At 43.8% G+C, this 17,299-nt stretch overlaps 1 protein-coding gene across 1 annotated transcript; it reads left to right on the top strand.

Annotated features, from left to right (window-relative positions):
• Positions 1–9,450: 9,450 nt before the first annotated feature.
• Positions 9,451–16,134, top strand: LOC118772107 (D(4) dopamine receptor-like). The gene is made up of 4 exons (XM_036520370.1): positions 9,451–9,687; positions 10,126–10,238; positions 12,989–13,611; positions 15,932–16,134. Exons 1-4 carry the CDS (start codon positions 9,451–9,453, stop codon positions 16,132–16,134), a joined length of 1,176 nt encoding a protein of 391 aa, XP_036376263.1.
• Positions 16,135–17,299: the final 1,165 nt, after the last annotated feature.

Below are 17,299 nucleotides of genomic sequence, written 5' to 3' on the forward strand. Positions count from 1 at the left end.
AGAATGCATGGGGCGACTACTGTTCCATTAAATGTAATTTCCAGGCTATTCCAAACATTTCAGGTTGTGTCAGAGATAAGGTCAGGAGAGTCATACAGGGCTGTAATAAAAATACATGAGCCTGAGATCTGGCCGCGGGTCTGCCGTCCACTAACATTTCACTGAGGGTTGTGCTCTGGATATAAAAATAGCCTGCAACACAGGAAGTGGGGACTCTTCAGAGTCCTGAGCCACACTGTCTCTGCAGACATTTCCCCCTCAGCCATGCCCAGCAGGGCCTCCCAGCTGAACACGCAGGACACACACAAAGTGCCCTGCTTCCCCACACGCAGCGCCTCACACTCTGCCCGCACTGTGTGCAGCGGCAGGAGAGCCGGGAGCCGAGGAGTTCCAGGGCCAGCCAGGGGCAGCCAATCAGTGCAGCTGCAGGCTGATGGTGCTCACCACACAGAGAGGGTGGGAGCACATGGGAAGGAGCATCTCTCCTCCACCACAGAGAGAGAGAGAGAGAGAGAGAGAGAGAGTGGGAGCACATGGGTAGGAGCATCTCTCCTCCACCACAGAGAGAGAGAGAGAGAGAGAGAGAGAGAGAGAGTGGGAGCACATGGGTAGGAGCGTCTCTCCTCCACCACAGAGAGAGAGAGAGAGAGAGAGAGAGAGAGAGTGGGAGCACATGGGTAGGAGCGTCTCTCCTCCTGGCTGTCTTCGAACAGAGATGATGCAGGCACACTTTAAGAGTAGGACATCACATGCATGAGCACCAGCAAAAGTTGCTGTTGCTGCTATTTTGGCTCAAGGAAATTTACTTCAAGCAGCCTGAACAAAATAACTAAAAAACTTTTTCAAGGAGAGGAAGGGAAGAGAGAGCTGCAGACTGAGGAAGCGCTGACGGAGCAGACGGACGAGTAGTACACAAGGAGATATCTGGGAAATATGACGAGACTCAGGCTCAAGAAGTGACATATTTGAAACAGGAATCATTTTCCAAGGACCTCAGTTCAAAACTTTTTTGAACTGAGTTTTGACAGACTGTAATCTTCACAAATTAAAGTCTGGATGGATTCCGTAAGTACACCAAAGGTGTTTTTTCTCCATTTATGTTCGTAGCACCTGTTTTTGTAAAACAGAGGGATTTTCCTCTCAAAGCAATCGTACATACATACTTGCTGCTTTAAAGTCACGGATATGTGGTCTGTATTTAAAATACCTGGATTAGACCCCGAATAATAAATACTTAATTAAAATGAAAAATTTCAGTCTGAAGACAGAAGCAGGTATGTTGATTCAGTTGGAGGTAATTCCTTTATCTGGATTTAAGTAATATCTTACATTCTTCTGAGCTGCAAAAAGATCAATTAAATTAGCAAAATGTCTATAAATGGAAAATTAGAAGGGCGAACTGTAAGTGTCCTTTAAATTATGCACGACAGGTTTGCGTAACTACTGAACTCAGGTCAGATTGCGGTGAACTGTTCTGCCACGCTGACATTCATCTTACATTAACACCATGTTTTTCCACAACTTACGGAAAGCAGTGATGATGTAAACCTTCATACACAACATGAGTGGAGAGAAGCCCTGTTTTTAAACACACACTGATGATATATAATGCCAAATTCTAACAGATCGTGTGGAGTGTCATGCTTGGTGTGAAGGAAGGCTGCTGTTGTTGATGAAGTGTAGCATGTAATACATGCATTACATGCAGCCTGACAGGATCCTCACCTGTTTGATCAGCGGTGTTTATGTGTGTCAGTTAGATTAAGAAGGACACTTGAAATGTCTGTCTCATGAAATTGACAGCTTCTATATCCTTATTTAGCTATAGTTCTTAGTTCATCTGAGTTCATTTGCGGAAGTGCAGTTCATATTCGTTAAAAATACATTTAAAAGAGTTTACTCTCTAATTGAACGAGGGAATCTAGACTTTTCTCCTTGGACCGTTTAACTTTATATCATAAGGTATTCAATAAGAAATAACCATTTGCAAGGGCAGATATCTGTCCAGTCAGAACAGTCTAAACCCATTTCCTTCTCTGGTTGGTTATCTTCACTTGAATCAATCAGATTCACTCAGAGATGATATTTTGTTGGAAATAAGCCTGCTCTTGGACAAGAGGCTCTGTCTGATCATGCAAGACTGCCGTACAGAAAAAAGCCCCAGTTCGACAGGGTTGGACAAACAGCACCTCAGCCCACTGGAACCTCTTGCACCCCAATGGCAGATGCCAAGTGCACTGTGCTGTGTGAGCATCTCTCTCACCCTGCATCCAGTAAATGCCCTCTATCTGTGCTTCCACTCAGACGCTGCCATTAACTGCTGTTTTTCTCACTTTTCTTCATGTCTTATTTCTATCTGCTCATAATGTACTGTACCATTTAATGGACTGGTTGAAATTCATATTTCATAAACTGCAGTTTTACTACAACTTGACCTGGTCAACAGATGTATGTGTCATTCATACTTGGGCATACTGCACAGAACCTCTCAGGAAGTTCTGGCTTACACTATGGGCAACACCTGCTGACTAATGTAGTTTGTATTGTGTTTGCTAATATTGCTTCAGGTGATGTGTTAGATTTCTGCAATTCTTGGGCTGATGTAAATTCCTAAGAGACTTTTCTAAACTCCACCAGTCGAATTTGAGTGATGACAGGCACTGAAACATTTGCTGTAAAACAGTATTTATTTTGGGTATTGGGTGGATTACTTCTTCAGGCCTTGCTGGTTTACTGGTATGCCCATTTGTGTGTTTTCTGTTTTTATCTCAAAATGATCTGCCTGTTAAGCAGCCATATGCCAGACTGTATACCGTGGAACACAACCACGACAACTCTTTCCTCTGCTGCCTTCACAGATCAGACCCTAACATGTTGGGCAGACTCCAGTTTTTACACATGGCCCTGCGACAGAGCCATCGGTGCTAATGCTGTTAAAATAGATTCATTAGGAAATCAAGCACAACATGCAATACTGAATCTCAAATACTGAATCAGAAGTAGAGAATCTAAACAGACTGAACTGTGTATGTCATTGTCCAAGCAGCAGCACATGGAGGGAAAAGCAGATTATCTGGGTGGCAGCTGACGAGGAACTTCTTTTCTACAGATGAAATATGAGAGTCTTACGTCCATCAGAGCAAGCACAGAGACGCGGCTGAAAAACAGGGCACTCCACAGGCTACAGACCGAAATTGTCAGACAGAGAGCTTCATGAAGAACAAAGGGGCCTGAGTGAAAGCAGATCAGCACAGCAGCTGTGACGGGCTGTGCTTCGTCTCTCCCACAGCCCAATGACATTCCAAAATAATTACTGCAAGTCAAATCACAACATCAGTATTTTCTTTAAGGACTGTATGAATGTGCCATACACTCAAACTCATTTTGTTCCATGATTGAAGAATTTAGCTAAGGATTTGATTTCTTAATTAAAAAAGAAAGAAAAGGAAAAAAAAAACTTGCTTAAAACATTGATTTTATCCATTCATTTGTAATTCACTTTTCAGAATCCTCCTAGACAGGTGAGATTCCTGAAAGCACAGTGGATTACACTAGTACTGTGAGTGTGACTTCATTCGTAACATGACTGTCTATGGTTTGAAATGCATCATGTTCCTCTCCATGTCAATGTAACATCACATCAGCCTGTTCAGCGCTTGAGTTCTAAACTCTTTAAGTAATTTACAGAACTGTTGCCATGGCAGAGGCAGAGATAGTCAGATTTTTTCTCCCCATTTAACACTGATCTCCATACATGCACAATTATTTCACATCTCAAATCTAAGATTTACTACACACTTTACCTGGAATAGGCAACTGTAGTTTCAACCAAGATTGAAAACGTTTTTGGTACACAAATTACTGTGCGTACTAAGAAAAACATTTGGTTCGCCAATGTCTAATGAATTAGTCTATCTGGGAGAACACGGTCACCCCAGTTTAAACGCCGTGCAGTACTCAGAGAAATGTGTTTCCAGCTCACTGTGGCTGAGTGCATGCAGTGAAGCCGGTCAGATGGTGAATGAAGCGGCGCTCAGCCCTCCCACTCGGCCGGAGCTCACACAGCTGGGTTAGGGAGCTCCACGCTGACAGTGCATCCTCAGCCTGCTGCAGACCCAGCAGCCCTGAGCCATCTCTACAGCCTCACAGCCACAGCAGGGACAAAGAGCTCACATCCCGCCACAGAAAACACATTTACTCCTAAAAAGTGGTGAAAAAGTTAAGTACTTTAAGTTACACAGTAAATTGTATTATCAGTGAAACTAATCGGCTTGAGCACCACATAAATGTTTCAGCAAATTTCACCCGTCTGGCTATTTGTACGATACGCCTCCAGTCTGACTGGCACAATGTTATTACAGCCTTTTCAGTGATGAACCTGACGCTGCTTCTTGTAAGCCACTGCTATATGCACGTTACTCTTCGGTTTTTACTAAAAGCGCAGTGTTGCTACCACTGAATTGTATCATCTGGGTCTGAGTTTTTAATTCCCTGCCGCTCTTGTTCAGCATGATGAATGGACTGTCAGCAGAACACTAAGAAGCAAACTGTAATTAAGTGAAAGGTCAGGGGAGAGGCAGAGGGCCAGGGGTGGCGGGTCTGACGGCTCACTGAATGCCCACTGCTCTGGTGTTTACGCTTGAGGTGGAAGAACATGGAAGAACTGAGGCCCTCTTTGCAGTATAATAATCCAGTCATATTCTACCATGCAGCTCCACTGATGGAGTCATGCTCACATTGTTACTGATGACTGGGAATACTCTCCCCCAACTGACAACATCTTAGTCTTCCATGTCTCCATTTCTACATTATTCTTCACTGCAAGTTACATATCAAATGTGTCCCTTTCTATTTTTAACACATTCTGTTCTGTGGGCAGCAACATACAGCCTACAGGAACAGAATTAAACTGTTGCACTTACATTTCCATAGTATCATACAGTGGCTATGAGCTCTGAGGAGCTGTGAGAAATGCTTCAGCTTTGGTTATGCTGCAGTTAATGCATACTGTTTCCATTAACATAAAGGGACCAAAATCCATTGGATCATCAGAGCCTGTAAAAAACCCTTCTACCCAATACTGTTTTAACATCTGCAAAATCTTTATCCTATATAGACACAGAAGTGTACTGATCATGTGGTACCTTGGTGGCACCATGTGGTATAATTTCTGTTAATTTATGCCTATGTGAATAAACAATTATTGATGAAAATCATCAGGCTGATCAGTTTTTATCATAATATCAGAAACACACAATACAAGGTACAAGGTTATTTTGTGACAGTTATGTTGCTTCTGTAAATGACAGCACACAGCAGTACATTCTCACTGTACTGTCTATCTTTTGAAATGGCAGGACACTTACTTTGGCTACCTACTAAGGCTACCGTGGTTAATTCCTTCAAATGCTATTTGACATTCAAATCCTAATTAGCTTCCATGTTGCAATTCATCTTCCACTCTCACATCAGGAAACTCACGTCTACATTCACAGTGTAATGACATAAATTAATTTAAATTCACTGGCAGCAGTATAAAGTGCCTCAAATCCATTTTATCTGTGCTTTAAATGGGATTAATTTTACATGAGTGAGTAATCAAGTGCATGTGACTTTCTCTCATTAATAACCCCAGTGGTGGCCTGTCCCACAGGGAGCAGTGCTCTGGGTCGTAGTAACCAGGACAGTATGAATGTGTCATGATCCTGCAGGCACTGTCCTGCCTGTTCTAATGTGGTGCTAATATTGGCCATCATTTCAGGTGAGGTTTATTATAAGCTGCATGTATCAGCTCCATTTTTGGACCATATGTACTGTATGTACAGTACGTTACTGACAGATGGACAGTATTCCTTTGAGAGAGCATCATTTAGAAATGCACTGCAAACAATTGCATTTTACTCCAAGGGAAAAACTAAGCCTTCAGCAACATCCCACAGTTCCCTTATAAATATACATGATACAGCTATTTCTCTGTGATAAAAGAGTAACAATATTATACACTCACTATTTTCAGACATTTGGAAAATAGGAAAGTGGATACCATCTTCAACACACAAAGCCCGGGTAAGACAATCCTCGAGTCTGTTTTGTTTCTCTAAAAACATGGGGCTTTACTTTCTGTGTGACTCATATCTTACAGAAAAAGAAACATGGAAGGGCATTTATCTAAATAAAAAGTAGACATTTCCATCCACCAAAACTTCATGGACAAAAAGTACTGAGAAAGCTTTGAGATGCATTCGGTGCCTGCTCATGCTACATTCCAGGACACTCTATTGATTTCTGTTCACTTTCCCTCCATCTTTGTAAGTCTTTGTAAGTCTTCTTCTCTCCACTAAACAATGCTGTACATGCTGTCTTCAAGATGCACTTCCTCTGAATTTAGAAATGCTCCTTCAGACATCTCATGGACTGAGTGCTACCATCTAATAGATACTGCACACTTCAGCTCTAAGATGGGATTTGTCACATTTGGTCCACAGTGATCTACATCTCAGAAATAATTACAAAAAGTGGCTCCTCCAATTAGCTGAAATTACGTCAAAGCCATCTTCAAAAATTAGCTCAATCTCCATTTCACATTCTTCTACTGCATTCTTTAATTAAGGTATAAAATAATTAGGTCTCAGTGGTGTAACTGGTTGAACAGGTCAAATGAAAAGGAGCGTGTTTTCCTCTGGGTGAGGGACAGAGTCAGAGTCATTCTTCCTCTCATCAGTGCAGTTTAGATGGCCTTGCTGCTGTCCTCTTCCCCAGCTGGGCGTTTAGTGAAGAACCTTCTCAGATGACATGGTACATTGGGTATGTGTACAATATCTTTATCTGGAATTATAAATTTGCAAAAATCTACAGGTAGTTCGTTGAGGAAACAATTAATTTCAAAATGTAGGGAGACATTTCATTACCAGTAACTAACACCTCTTAATACTTATACACACTTAATACCTGTCTAGTAAACAGTCTTTGCATTAAACTAAGGGCTCGAGTTGAATAGACATACAGCTCTGCCTGACTCTTCGGCTCATGCATCCTTTTTTAAGACAACAGACGCTGTGTAATTAATGACCCTTCCATACCAAATGAATCCACACACTGATGAGACTGATGTTAAACTAAAGCTTTTTTTCTAAGAAATCTATATCGCAGAATTTGTACTTTAACGGAACAGGGACACAGTTACAGATAGTTACCGGCTCTTTATTTTGCAGTGACAGGTCACACACAGACGCTTGGACCATGACCCTGCTGTGAGGCCAGTTTGACTGGGCATGAATCAGCTCTGCTGCGCACCAGCGCAAGCCCTGGGTTAAACTCAGGGACACGTTATGCTAAAATGTAATTAGCCCGTTGCTAATGTGTGTCAGCCAAAGGTCAGTGCTCAGACGTGTTTGCTGGTGTAGAGGTACATATTGCGTTCGGTATTTGGACTGATAAGGCTTTGAACCGCTACAGCCAGTTCTGTCTCACAGAGCCTTATCTGGCCTTGTTTCCCACGGTGCTTTGGTTTGCTTAGGAAATCACATGGAGTAAATCGATTCTGCAGCTCCTCGTCTTATTTTCCTCAATCAGACGTTTTCATCTGAAAACCACAACAGTTCCAAATGATTAACTGGTGGCTTTTAGTTCCTTCTCGTCCTTGCAAAGCTGAGATCTCCCACTGGGTTTGACTGATGTGAAAAAAGAGTGGATGCTCGGCGTGCACGCCTCCCGCACACCCGGGGTGGGGAAAGGCCACGCCCACTTCCATCAGAAGCCCTCAATAAACACACCAGCAGCAGCCAGCACCACCGCATCACACTCCACGCCTTCCCACTGCCTGCCTGAATCAGTACTGCCCATTACGTCGCAGCTGCGAGCTGGAGTGTGTGCAAGTGTTTGAGGATTGACAGCAAGCTTGTCTGCACCTCTGTGCTTGATTTTCTGTAATGAAAGACACTGATTTATTACTTCTCATTTTCTCCCTCAGATCTGGTATAACAGCGATGCAACTGAGTGGTTAGGCTGTGCTTTATATGAAACTGTGGTATAAGGTGTGATGCTTCCCAAAACTGGATAAGATGCTCTTGAGATTTATGCTTCTCGGTGTAATCAAGGGAAATCTTTTTTGTCTACAACTTTCGCAGCATAATGTAAAATGATCTTGGCCAACACACTGAATGGACAAGGAAAAAAACAATTTACAGCTTAAATGAAAGCAAATCTCCAAGCAAAACTACTATAGGTAGCTGAACTGCAGGTTAGAGACTACAAAGCATTTTACAATTAGAGAGATGTACAGTATAAACATTTTCATTTAAATCAATGGTTAATGTATCCACCAGCTTCATGCGAATGCTCAGCGTGTTCCTGTGTGTGTGAAGGCTTAGCAGTATCATGGCAACTCCTACCTATCGCTGTAAAGGAGGCCCTTTCTAACAGCCTGCTCCTACAGAGCTCCTCTAAGCCATGCTGCATGCAGGGGACTCCACCCGTTTTACAGCAGCTTTATTTGAGAAACCTGTGGCTGCAGCGGGCATCTCTGAGGCTGAGCTGCTTCACAGTAAGAGGAGCGAGATGAAAGCTCATTGCGCGGTGTTTGATTGTTGCTGCAGTGGCGAGCGCTCACTGGCCCTCTCTCCCTCCCTGGCAGCGCTGTGGTCTGCACACAGGGCCCTGAGAGGCCATGGCAGCAGCATCTCACTGGCAGACATGACTGTACCACCCTGCACAGCAAGGGCACAGGCAGCGGGCACAGCTCCCCCTCTCTGCTCAGCGCCCAGCCACGCCTTCCCAAGGTACACGCCCTGTCAGCCTCTGTCCCGTCTGCTGCACAGCCAAGCACAGGCTGCAGGGATGTGGCTAAACCACTCGTAAAATTTCACCTTACCATTACTGTCTAACTCATCAATTTATATCTTAAAATCAATTAAGCATTACTTGAGATCAAACCCACAAGAAGGATTTCAGTCAGCTCTACCGCACGCCAAGTGCACTGCGTAAATGACTACTGCAATTACCAAATAGTTGGTGCCTCTACTCTGACACTTTATCTTTGCTTTATTTTCTCACAGAACAATCTAGAATCTTTAAGAAACTGCCTGTCTGCCTTCTACCAATGGGAAATGAGGAATACTAAGCAAAGCTGTCTTCACTTAAGCTCAACAGACCACCTTTCCTTCAGTAAATTTGTAGATACTGCATAAGGATAAAGTGAAACACGATTCGGGTCTCTACTTAAGGTCTCAGGTCAGTCCTCAAAACAAATAAACACCTGCGCGGATGCGCGGAAGCCTTCATTATATAACGCTGCTGTTTCTCCTTCCCTGGGTGACTGACTCGCAGCTGTGAATTTGGCAGTTGTGTTTACAGCTGGATATTTACAGAAGCGTGTGCTCACAGGTGCAGCTCCTTTCCCTTTCAGATGCTGATTGCAGACCAGCAGCAGTGCAGCAGACAGGGGTCACCATCATGCTCAATGTGACACCCGCAGGGGCCCTGCAGAAGAACCATGTTCACTACAACTATCTGGCTCTGGTGTTTGGGGTCCCTCTCATCCTGGCCATCATCCTGGGAAACGTCCTGGTGTGTCTGAGCGTGCTCACTGAGAGGTCCCTGAAAACCGCCACCAACTACTTCATAGTGAGCCTGGCTGTGGCAGACCTCCTGCTGGCTGTGCTAGTCTTGCCCCTCTATGTCTACTCAGAAGTAAGTCTGTCTCTCACAAACACTGGGAAGCAGCTTTTTAGGCAAACGCTACAGTAAGAATGCATGTCATACCATAAAGTAACTAACCTAAAGCGCATGTCCACAGCTTCACATAATTATACAGGTGATCTGGCTAACCCTAATCCATAACAGTAATCCTCCAGCTACGCTATTAAATTCCATTCAAAACCCTACCCTAAACATTTATTTCATTTCATACATGTGCTGTTACATATCAGCTACGTTTAAAGAGCATTTACTGCCAACCTAAAATATAAAGTGTGACCAGTCTTGTTAACATATTCATTTACTGCCGCGCAAATTGATTGCTTTACAGATACTTCATCTTCGACTTTATTAGTGTTTGTTACATTTGTGTTGATTTTGACCTGCACATGCTGACTTTGCGTTTGCTGACCGCTTTGTCCTTGTGTTCAGTTTCTTGGAGGCATATGGACGCTGAACACCTACATCTGTGATGCGCTGATGACTATGGACGTGATGCTGTGCACTGCCTCCATTCTTAACCTCTGTGCCATCAGTGTGGACAGGTGAGGCACTGAAACTCAGGCATCAGTCCTGAGAGGACCACGTTAGAGTGTAACTGTGAGGGTCACTCATGGACCCGCATTTTGGTCAAAAATCTAAAAACAGCAACATTTCTGAAAATACCCAAATAAGGACAGGTAGGCAAAAGATGCACAGGGTTTTTAAAAAATTAATTCTATCAATCAGTCAGATTTGGCTTCTCATATTCCTCTTAAGAGAGACACTGAGAGTGAAACAGCGAGAGTGCTTTATGGGGAGCTTGTGCCAGATTATGCACTGTGCACTGTGGGCAGGACGTTTAAAGCCCTGCTGGCTCCAGCTGGATCACACAACTCCCCATTTCTGCTCTTTCCCCTGCCCTTCTACTGCGCGTCACTCAGTTCAATGGCATAGACAATGGATCAATTGAACCCATTTTCCTCCTGTTGTAAATTTTATTACACTGCCTTCCGAGGATAGCAGATAGCATTTAGTTAAGTAATTGCTTTATTTGAACAAAGGCTAACAGAAAGAACATACCGTTCCTTTTTGTTCCAGAGCACAATCGTTTGCTGTTCCAGCGTTCATAATTTGCAAAGTCTAACAGACTGTGGGCACTTGGTGCAATTCTCTGAAAAGGACTGATCATATACCCCAAGTTATTATTTAACATAAGCATCTACTCAGAGTCTTTTTCCAGTATTTATCTACATGTAACTGTACACTTATAAACAGTTAATATGTGGAACTACACACATTGCTGGGCTACATTTTCTCATGGATAACTCGAGGTCAGTGTTAGTAATACTTTTATACATAAATGCCCTCTTGTTTTTATTCCACATTTCTAACCTTCTTGTGTCTGGCACCTGCTAAGGGTAAAGCTTTCTGAGGGAATCATTACAGACCCCTGTGAGGGTATTCCATGATGCATTCAAAGACAGCTTGCCCCAGCAGCAAGGATATCAAACCCTTGTCCTGGAAAGGTGGAATCTACTCTGATTCTAGCTCCAACCTTAGCTTTAGATTAACTGGTATTAATATTTTCTAAGTTTGGTGTATTTTGAAATAAAATGAAACATCAATGTTCACTTGTGCTCACAGCAATTGACTGGAGATAACAGACCAGCCCTGCAACAACAGAGCAGGAAAGCCAGGTCCACCGCACTCGGCCAGAGGCACAGAACCTTTGGTTTAGAGCATTTCATTCCCCAATCAATACTCTAGCTTTGATTGTCTAATCAACACTAATCCACCATATAATCGACTCGATGTTTCTGTAATTAGATTGTGAAGCTCTCATGATGAACCGCTCCTTTGCTTTTGCGAAAGGGCACACCAATTGTGCATGTATGCCCTTAAAAGGCCATGTTGTGCAAACACCAACAGGAACATTCCTCTGATTTTACGGGAGCGAGCCCCTGAATTATATGACACTGCACAATCACTGAAGGGTTCATGTGAGACCATCTCACTCTGCTGGATTCACTTAAGCAGGTCAATTTATATTTGGTTGTGGCATTTAAGGGTTGTCCAATCGTACAAATCACCAGCAATAAATTAAAACAGCTGCAGAAGACATCTGAGCGCTCTAGGACTTTACACAAACTATACGGACTGTCAGAAAGTGCAGAAAAACTTTCATATTCAGACTGTGAAAATTACATGGCACTCACTTTTCTGACAAGTCTCATACAGCGACCTTGTGGCAGTAAGCAAAATGTTTGCTAACATACAAAGTGGATGCTGTGAAATTTAATTAAATCCATAAAAGGGAGGACATAATCACTTCAAAACAACATTTTACGGCATTCAAATTCCATCCTCTCAAGTAAACATTTATTGCAGCAATAGAACCTTGAGTGCATTCCCCTCACTCCTCAGGCTTAGTAATCAAAATAAAATTTAACGACTCCAGCAACTTTTCACAGGCCTGCTGCAGCCATGGGCAGTAGAGTGCTGGAGTACCCTTTTACAGCAGTCGCAAGATAACGTGCTGAATAGTATGTCCTTTAAAATGATGCTTCTTACCCTGGCATAAAATCAAGCTTTTCAAGTACCAAAAATTTCAAGGGCAACCAAATTAAAAGTTCTACATCTGCATAAAAATTATAATACCAAAAGGCAGCACATACATGTCTGTCCAAATGGTAATGTGCAAGAATGCCATTTCAAAATGAGGGTAAAGTAACGTATTTAGGACACATAAATATTTATGGGATAGTATCATTGCATCAGACTTACGGGTACTGATTGCAAAACATACTAACTACTGTATGAAACTGTTGCCTTGAAATTGAAAGACCAGTTAACTTTTATATTAATCAACTAAAAACTAAGTAATATGTGACAGACAGACTGCATTCAGTGATGCTGACAGTTCCTCTGTGAGTGGGGCTCCTCAGCATCTCCGCACTGTCAGGCCATTCTCGGTGAAAAAGCGCATAGCTTGTGACCTTCAGTTAAGGCACGTCTCCCTTTTTAGGTGAATAAGAAAGATGAAACTGCAACACGGTGTTTCAGATGTTCAAAGTGGAAACACGTAAAAGGTCACTGCCAGGAAACAGTTCCAACGGGATGCCAGATAACAGAATAACTTAGCCTTTCCTTCGTGGCCCACAGGCCAGAGCCTTCACAGTGATTTTAGGCTGCTCTAATTTGTCTGTATGAGAGATATAAGGAAAAGAAAGCACTTCTGCATTTAATAAAGGTGCTTTTAATGTGTGTGTGTAAGAAAGATGTGTTTAAGACAGGACACACCTGATGTCTGCAGGTACATAGCGGTGGTGGTGCCTCTGAAGTATAACCGAAACCAGTTCAGCATGAGGCAGCTGGCCCTGATCGCAGCCACCTGGGTGCTGTCGCTGGGCGTGGCCAGCCCTGTCATCTTCGGCCTGAACCAGGTGCCGGGGCGCGACGCCAGCGTGTGCAAGCTGGAGGACGACAGCTTCGTGGTGTACTCGTCCGTCTGCTCCTTCTTCGTGCCGTGCCCCGTCATGCTGCTGCTGTATTACTGGATGTTCCGGGGTCTGCGGCGCTGGAGCGCCAGCCGCAGGTCCAACCTGCTGCGCGGAGAGCGCCGCTTCTCCCTCAGCCTCAAAGGCCTACGCCGCCACCGCAGGTCAAAGGTCAAGTACCTGATGCCCAGCCTGAGCCCCACCGCCGCCGAGCCGGCCGACCGGGTGCCGGGCCTGCCCGTGCCCGACAACGACATGGACCTCGTCACCACCCAGATGGACAGCGTTTCGGACGCGGAGGGACCCGAGAGGGCCCGGGAGGGCAGCCCCAAGGAGAACGGGCTGCGGGGCTACGGGTCCGGGAGGGGATCCCACAGCAAGAGCAGCCGAGTGAGCGGCCGCGAGAGGAAGGCAATGAGGGTTCTCCCCGTCGTCGTAGGTGGGTGTGCTCTGGGGGATACGCAGCGAGATATGCTCCTGTTCACAGCACACACTGTTAGTGCAAAAGCATTCACAGCTCAAAACGAATGTGTCATTTAAAACAGCCAGGAGAAAGAAGCCACAGCTCATTTTTAATGTGCTGGAAAAGATCTGGATGAACTGATAAAATGAGATCAAATGTGGTTTTATAGCCCTTACACCAATTTAATTTAATGAGGCAACAAGGCAGCACTGTTGCGAGCAGCATTAACGGCCTTTAGTCCTCCTACACAAACAATGCGCTGCATTCACAATGCATTCTCAGCAGCACTGGCGTGTACCTGACACAGGTGTGAGGGCACTCAGCCCTGCGGAGGTGATGAGAGATCTGCAGCACTGAGGGAGGGAGGTGTCAGCTAACACCTAATGAGAAATGCAAAGGACCTGCCCCTCTCCTCTGCCCTGCCCTGACACACATGGAGAGCAGCCGCTCTATAAAACACTGCTACAGCCTCAGGCTACGCCTGGACACAGAGCACCACACAAGGGGTCACAACCTTTTTTGAGGGTTTTGTGAGAGTAGTCGAGATGTGTACAAAAGTATGACTATGAATCAAGAATGCAACTAAACAATGTGATAGCAATTTGTGACAGTTATACATAATATCAACCTTCATCTGTCAGTTAAGTATACAGTTCTGAACACTTGTCGATATTGTATTGATATGTCTGTATAACGTATCAAATGGCTGCAGTCACAGTGTCTTACTCTACCGTTATTGTAACCGGTTTTGCAAACCGAAAGTGCTCTTATCTCCAGGTCTCCACAGAAGGATTCCTAGGGACCCCTGGGTGATAAAACCCCCACCTTCACCAGTAATGCATTACTTTGAACTGACACTATAACACAATTACACAATTAATCATTTTGTGGGCTTCACTGCAAAACACTATATTAGAAACATGAATATTTTAGTAGTACATTGTAAACATTAAGATGTAGTCACACGACAAATTCTCACGAGAGGCTCTGTACACCTGTGTGTGTGCTCCCTGGCTCTCTAGCTCTCTCCTGGTTACCAAGGTGAATAGTTCCCATCTCCTGGCCAGTTCATTGTCCCTCATTATCCTTGGGCTGCCTTTGATCCTTGGCATAGAATTTTAAAGAGCTGTGCTCAATTTATCCCAATGAAGATCACAGACGAGCATGTGTCTGCCACAATGCTGCCGCTTTAGCTGTCAGTGTGCATGTACATGCATATTAGCCCCAGTGTCTGAGGCTCTTTCAGTCTGTGCTGAATACCAGGGGGAAAATGATGTCGCACACAACTTCCAGCAATTCAGTCAGACATCATGGCATTGCCATTGAGTTTGCTCTTCCAAATACATGAGATGCAACATCTGGCCAACAACTGCATCTGGTAAGCATTAAAACACGTGCAGTATACACACACACACACAAATACCCATGCATGTACACACATGCACCTACAAGTGCATGCATACACAATACACATGCTGGAATAATAAATAACTGCTTCTCACTGGATGTAACAAGCTGAAGTACTGTCATTTACCACCATGCATATGGACACCTAAGCATCCTATAACCATGCTGACCACAGGTCAGAGTTACAACTCTTGTAAGCACTTAAGAATTCCATTCAACTACCATTCAACCCTTTTATGGACATATTAATGCTCATTAAATTAGGGTCACAGCAATGGCCATGAGCCATTTAACAAGAACATGCCAATTGCAAAATGCATGAATTCATGATGTCGTACATTTTCTTATTTCTTTCTTACTCTCCCCAGGGCATCCATGTCTGTCTGCTCCCAGACTCCCCATTACTATGCTGCCACAGTCCACAGCACTGATCCATCACGATATCCACAGACAACACATCATGCATAGTGTTGATAATGATTAGCTCATTTTTGACAACTGATATGAGTTTCTCATTTTATATTGCTAACATTAGTGTGGTGATTAAGATCATCCTATTAACCTCAAGGTCCATGATCAATGATGATAACACGTACAAACACTCTCACATATTAAATTCCAGAACATTTTACAGTACATGTCATTCAATGTGTTTATATTAATGTCATTCAATTTAGCTTCCACTGCTCAAGCTGGTTATCTGTGTAGATGTTCTGTAGTTCTGTAGGACTGTAAGAAATGTTTGCAGGCACGTTATAAAAAGCGGACGTAAAGCACAGGATACATGAAAAATCCTGCTGTTCTGCTACCGAATGAACAGGCTCATGAGTAAAATGCTGCACAAACAGCCTGACTCCTTCCTGAACTCTCCCTACGCTTTGGCCCACAGGTGTGTTCCTGGCCTGCTGGACCCCCTTCTTCGTGGTCCACGTCACCAAGGTCCTCTGTGTGTCGTGCAACATCGGGCCGACGCTCATCTCCGTGGTGACGTGGCTGGGTTACGTCAACAGCGCGGTCAATCCCATCATCTACACTGCCTTCAACACCGAATTCAGGAATGTCTTTCACAAACTACTGTGCTGTCAAACATGATCTACTACCCGCACGGCCTAAAAGATTTTGTTCGGTTCCAGTGTTGAATAGTTTAAAGTGTTAAAATGATTTTTTAAACACTTACTCTGGTACACATGGTAGAGTACCCTCAATGCCTTAGTTGACATGGTTGTGAAGTAAAAAGTGGCAAATGCTGCTGGTGATTACGTTATGGCATTGTTCCAACTGTACCGTGTTCACTTGTGTAAAATACTGCTCGAATACAGTAGATTATAAATCATGCTGAGATCTTAGCCCAGAAGCATAAAAACTTGTGGACATGTGCACATTCAAATATATGTATGTTTGTGTTGACATTGTGCAGGTTTTGTTTAAAAACTAAATGTATCCCCTCCAGATTTTTCCTTACCCTGGAACAGACTGTTAATCGTACACATGGGAATTTCTCATGTTCTTCCTTATGATCTGGAGAACATGTGCTGCCTACCGATGGATTCAGCTCCAGGGCGAAAGGACAGAGGAGTCAGGAGAAGATGAAGTGCTGAGGACTTCCCTTGATATGTCTGTGTCTGCCAGCTCAGAGATAATTACAAGAGCTGTGTTTTACAGTATCAATGGACATGGCTTCCCACAGCAGGAATAATCCTAACTGTCTGAGGAGGCAACAGACACTTTGATAAGGAGCAAGAAACACAGCCTGATCAAACATGTTTCAGGAGTCGTGTACATTGTGTGAATATGAGTAACGTTTCAATTCCTTCCATTAAATAAGCTGTGTTGAAGTGCTGCAGAATCTCTGTAAAGGAGTTACCAGTGCAATGGAGCGACATGTAAACAGTGATCTTTGTCAACGGTGGAAAACAATAAAATGGAAGACGTTCCACTGGCACCCAGCAGTTCTACAGCTTTGTTCGGCCAGGCCTGAGAGAGGACAGCAATACAGATAACAACCCAGAGCAGTGAAGACTTACAAACATCAAGCAGGTATAATGCCAAGAGAAGACCATTCAGCCTAGTTTTACCAATGGTCTAGAGCGCAGCTAGTGCCAATCCTGGATTTAGCTATTCCACGGGACTCTGCTTCCATTAAGAATCCTGCTAAGATATGCCATTCATGAATAACTTTGTGTGAAAACATACTTCCCAGTGTCAGAGCAAATATTTTAACCTTTGACTGCTATCCACTTCTACTTCAGCTGTCAAA

This window comes from Megalops cyprinoides, chromosome 25, assembly GCF_013368585.1.
Source record: "Megalops cyprinoides isolate fMegCyp1 chromosome 25, fMegCyp1.pri, whole genome shotgun sequence".
NCBI lineage: Eukaryota > Metazoa > Chordata > Actinopteri > Elopiformes > Megalopidae > Megalops > Megalops cyprinoides.

Bases quoted from the DNA above. Each gene is read 5' to 3' on its own strand.
- LOC118772107 (XM_036520370.1), top strand. From the start codon at position 9,451: ATGCTCAATGTGACACCCGCAGGGGCCCTGCAGAAGAACCATGTTCAC. The intron at 9,688-10,125 runs GTAAGTCTGTCT...CCTTGTGTTCAG, and splicing joins CCCTCTATGTCTACTCAGAA to TTTCTTGGAGGCATATGGAC. The intron at 13,612-15,931 runs GTGGGTGTGCTC...TTTGGCCCACAG, and splicing joins GGTTCTCCCCGTCGTCGTAG to GTGTGTTCCTGGCCTGCTGG.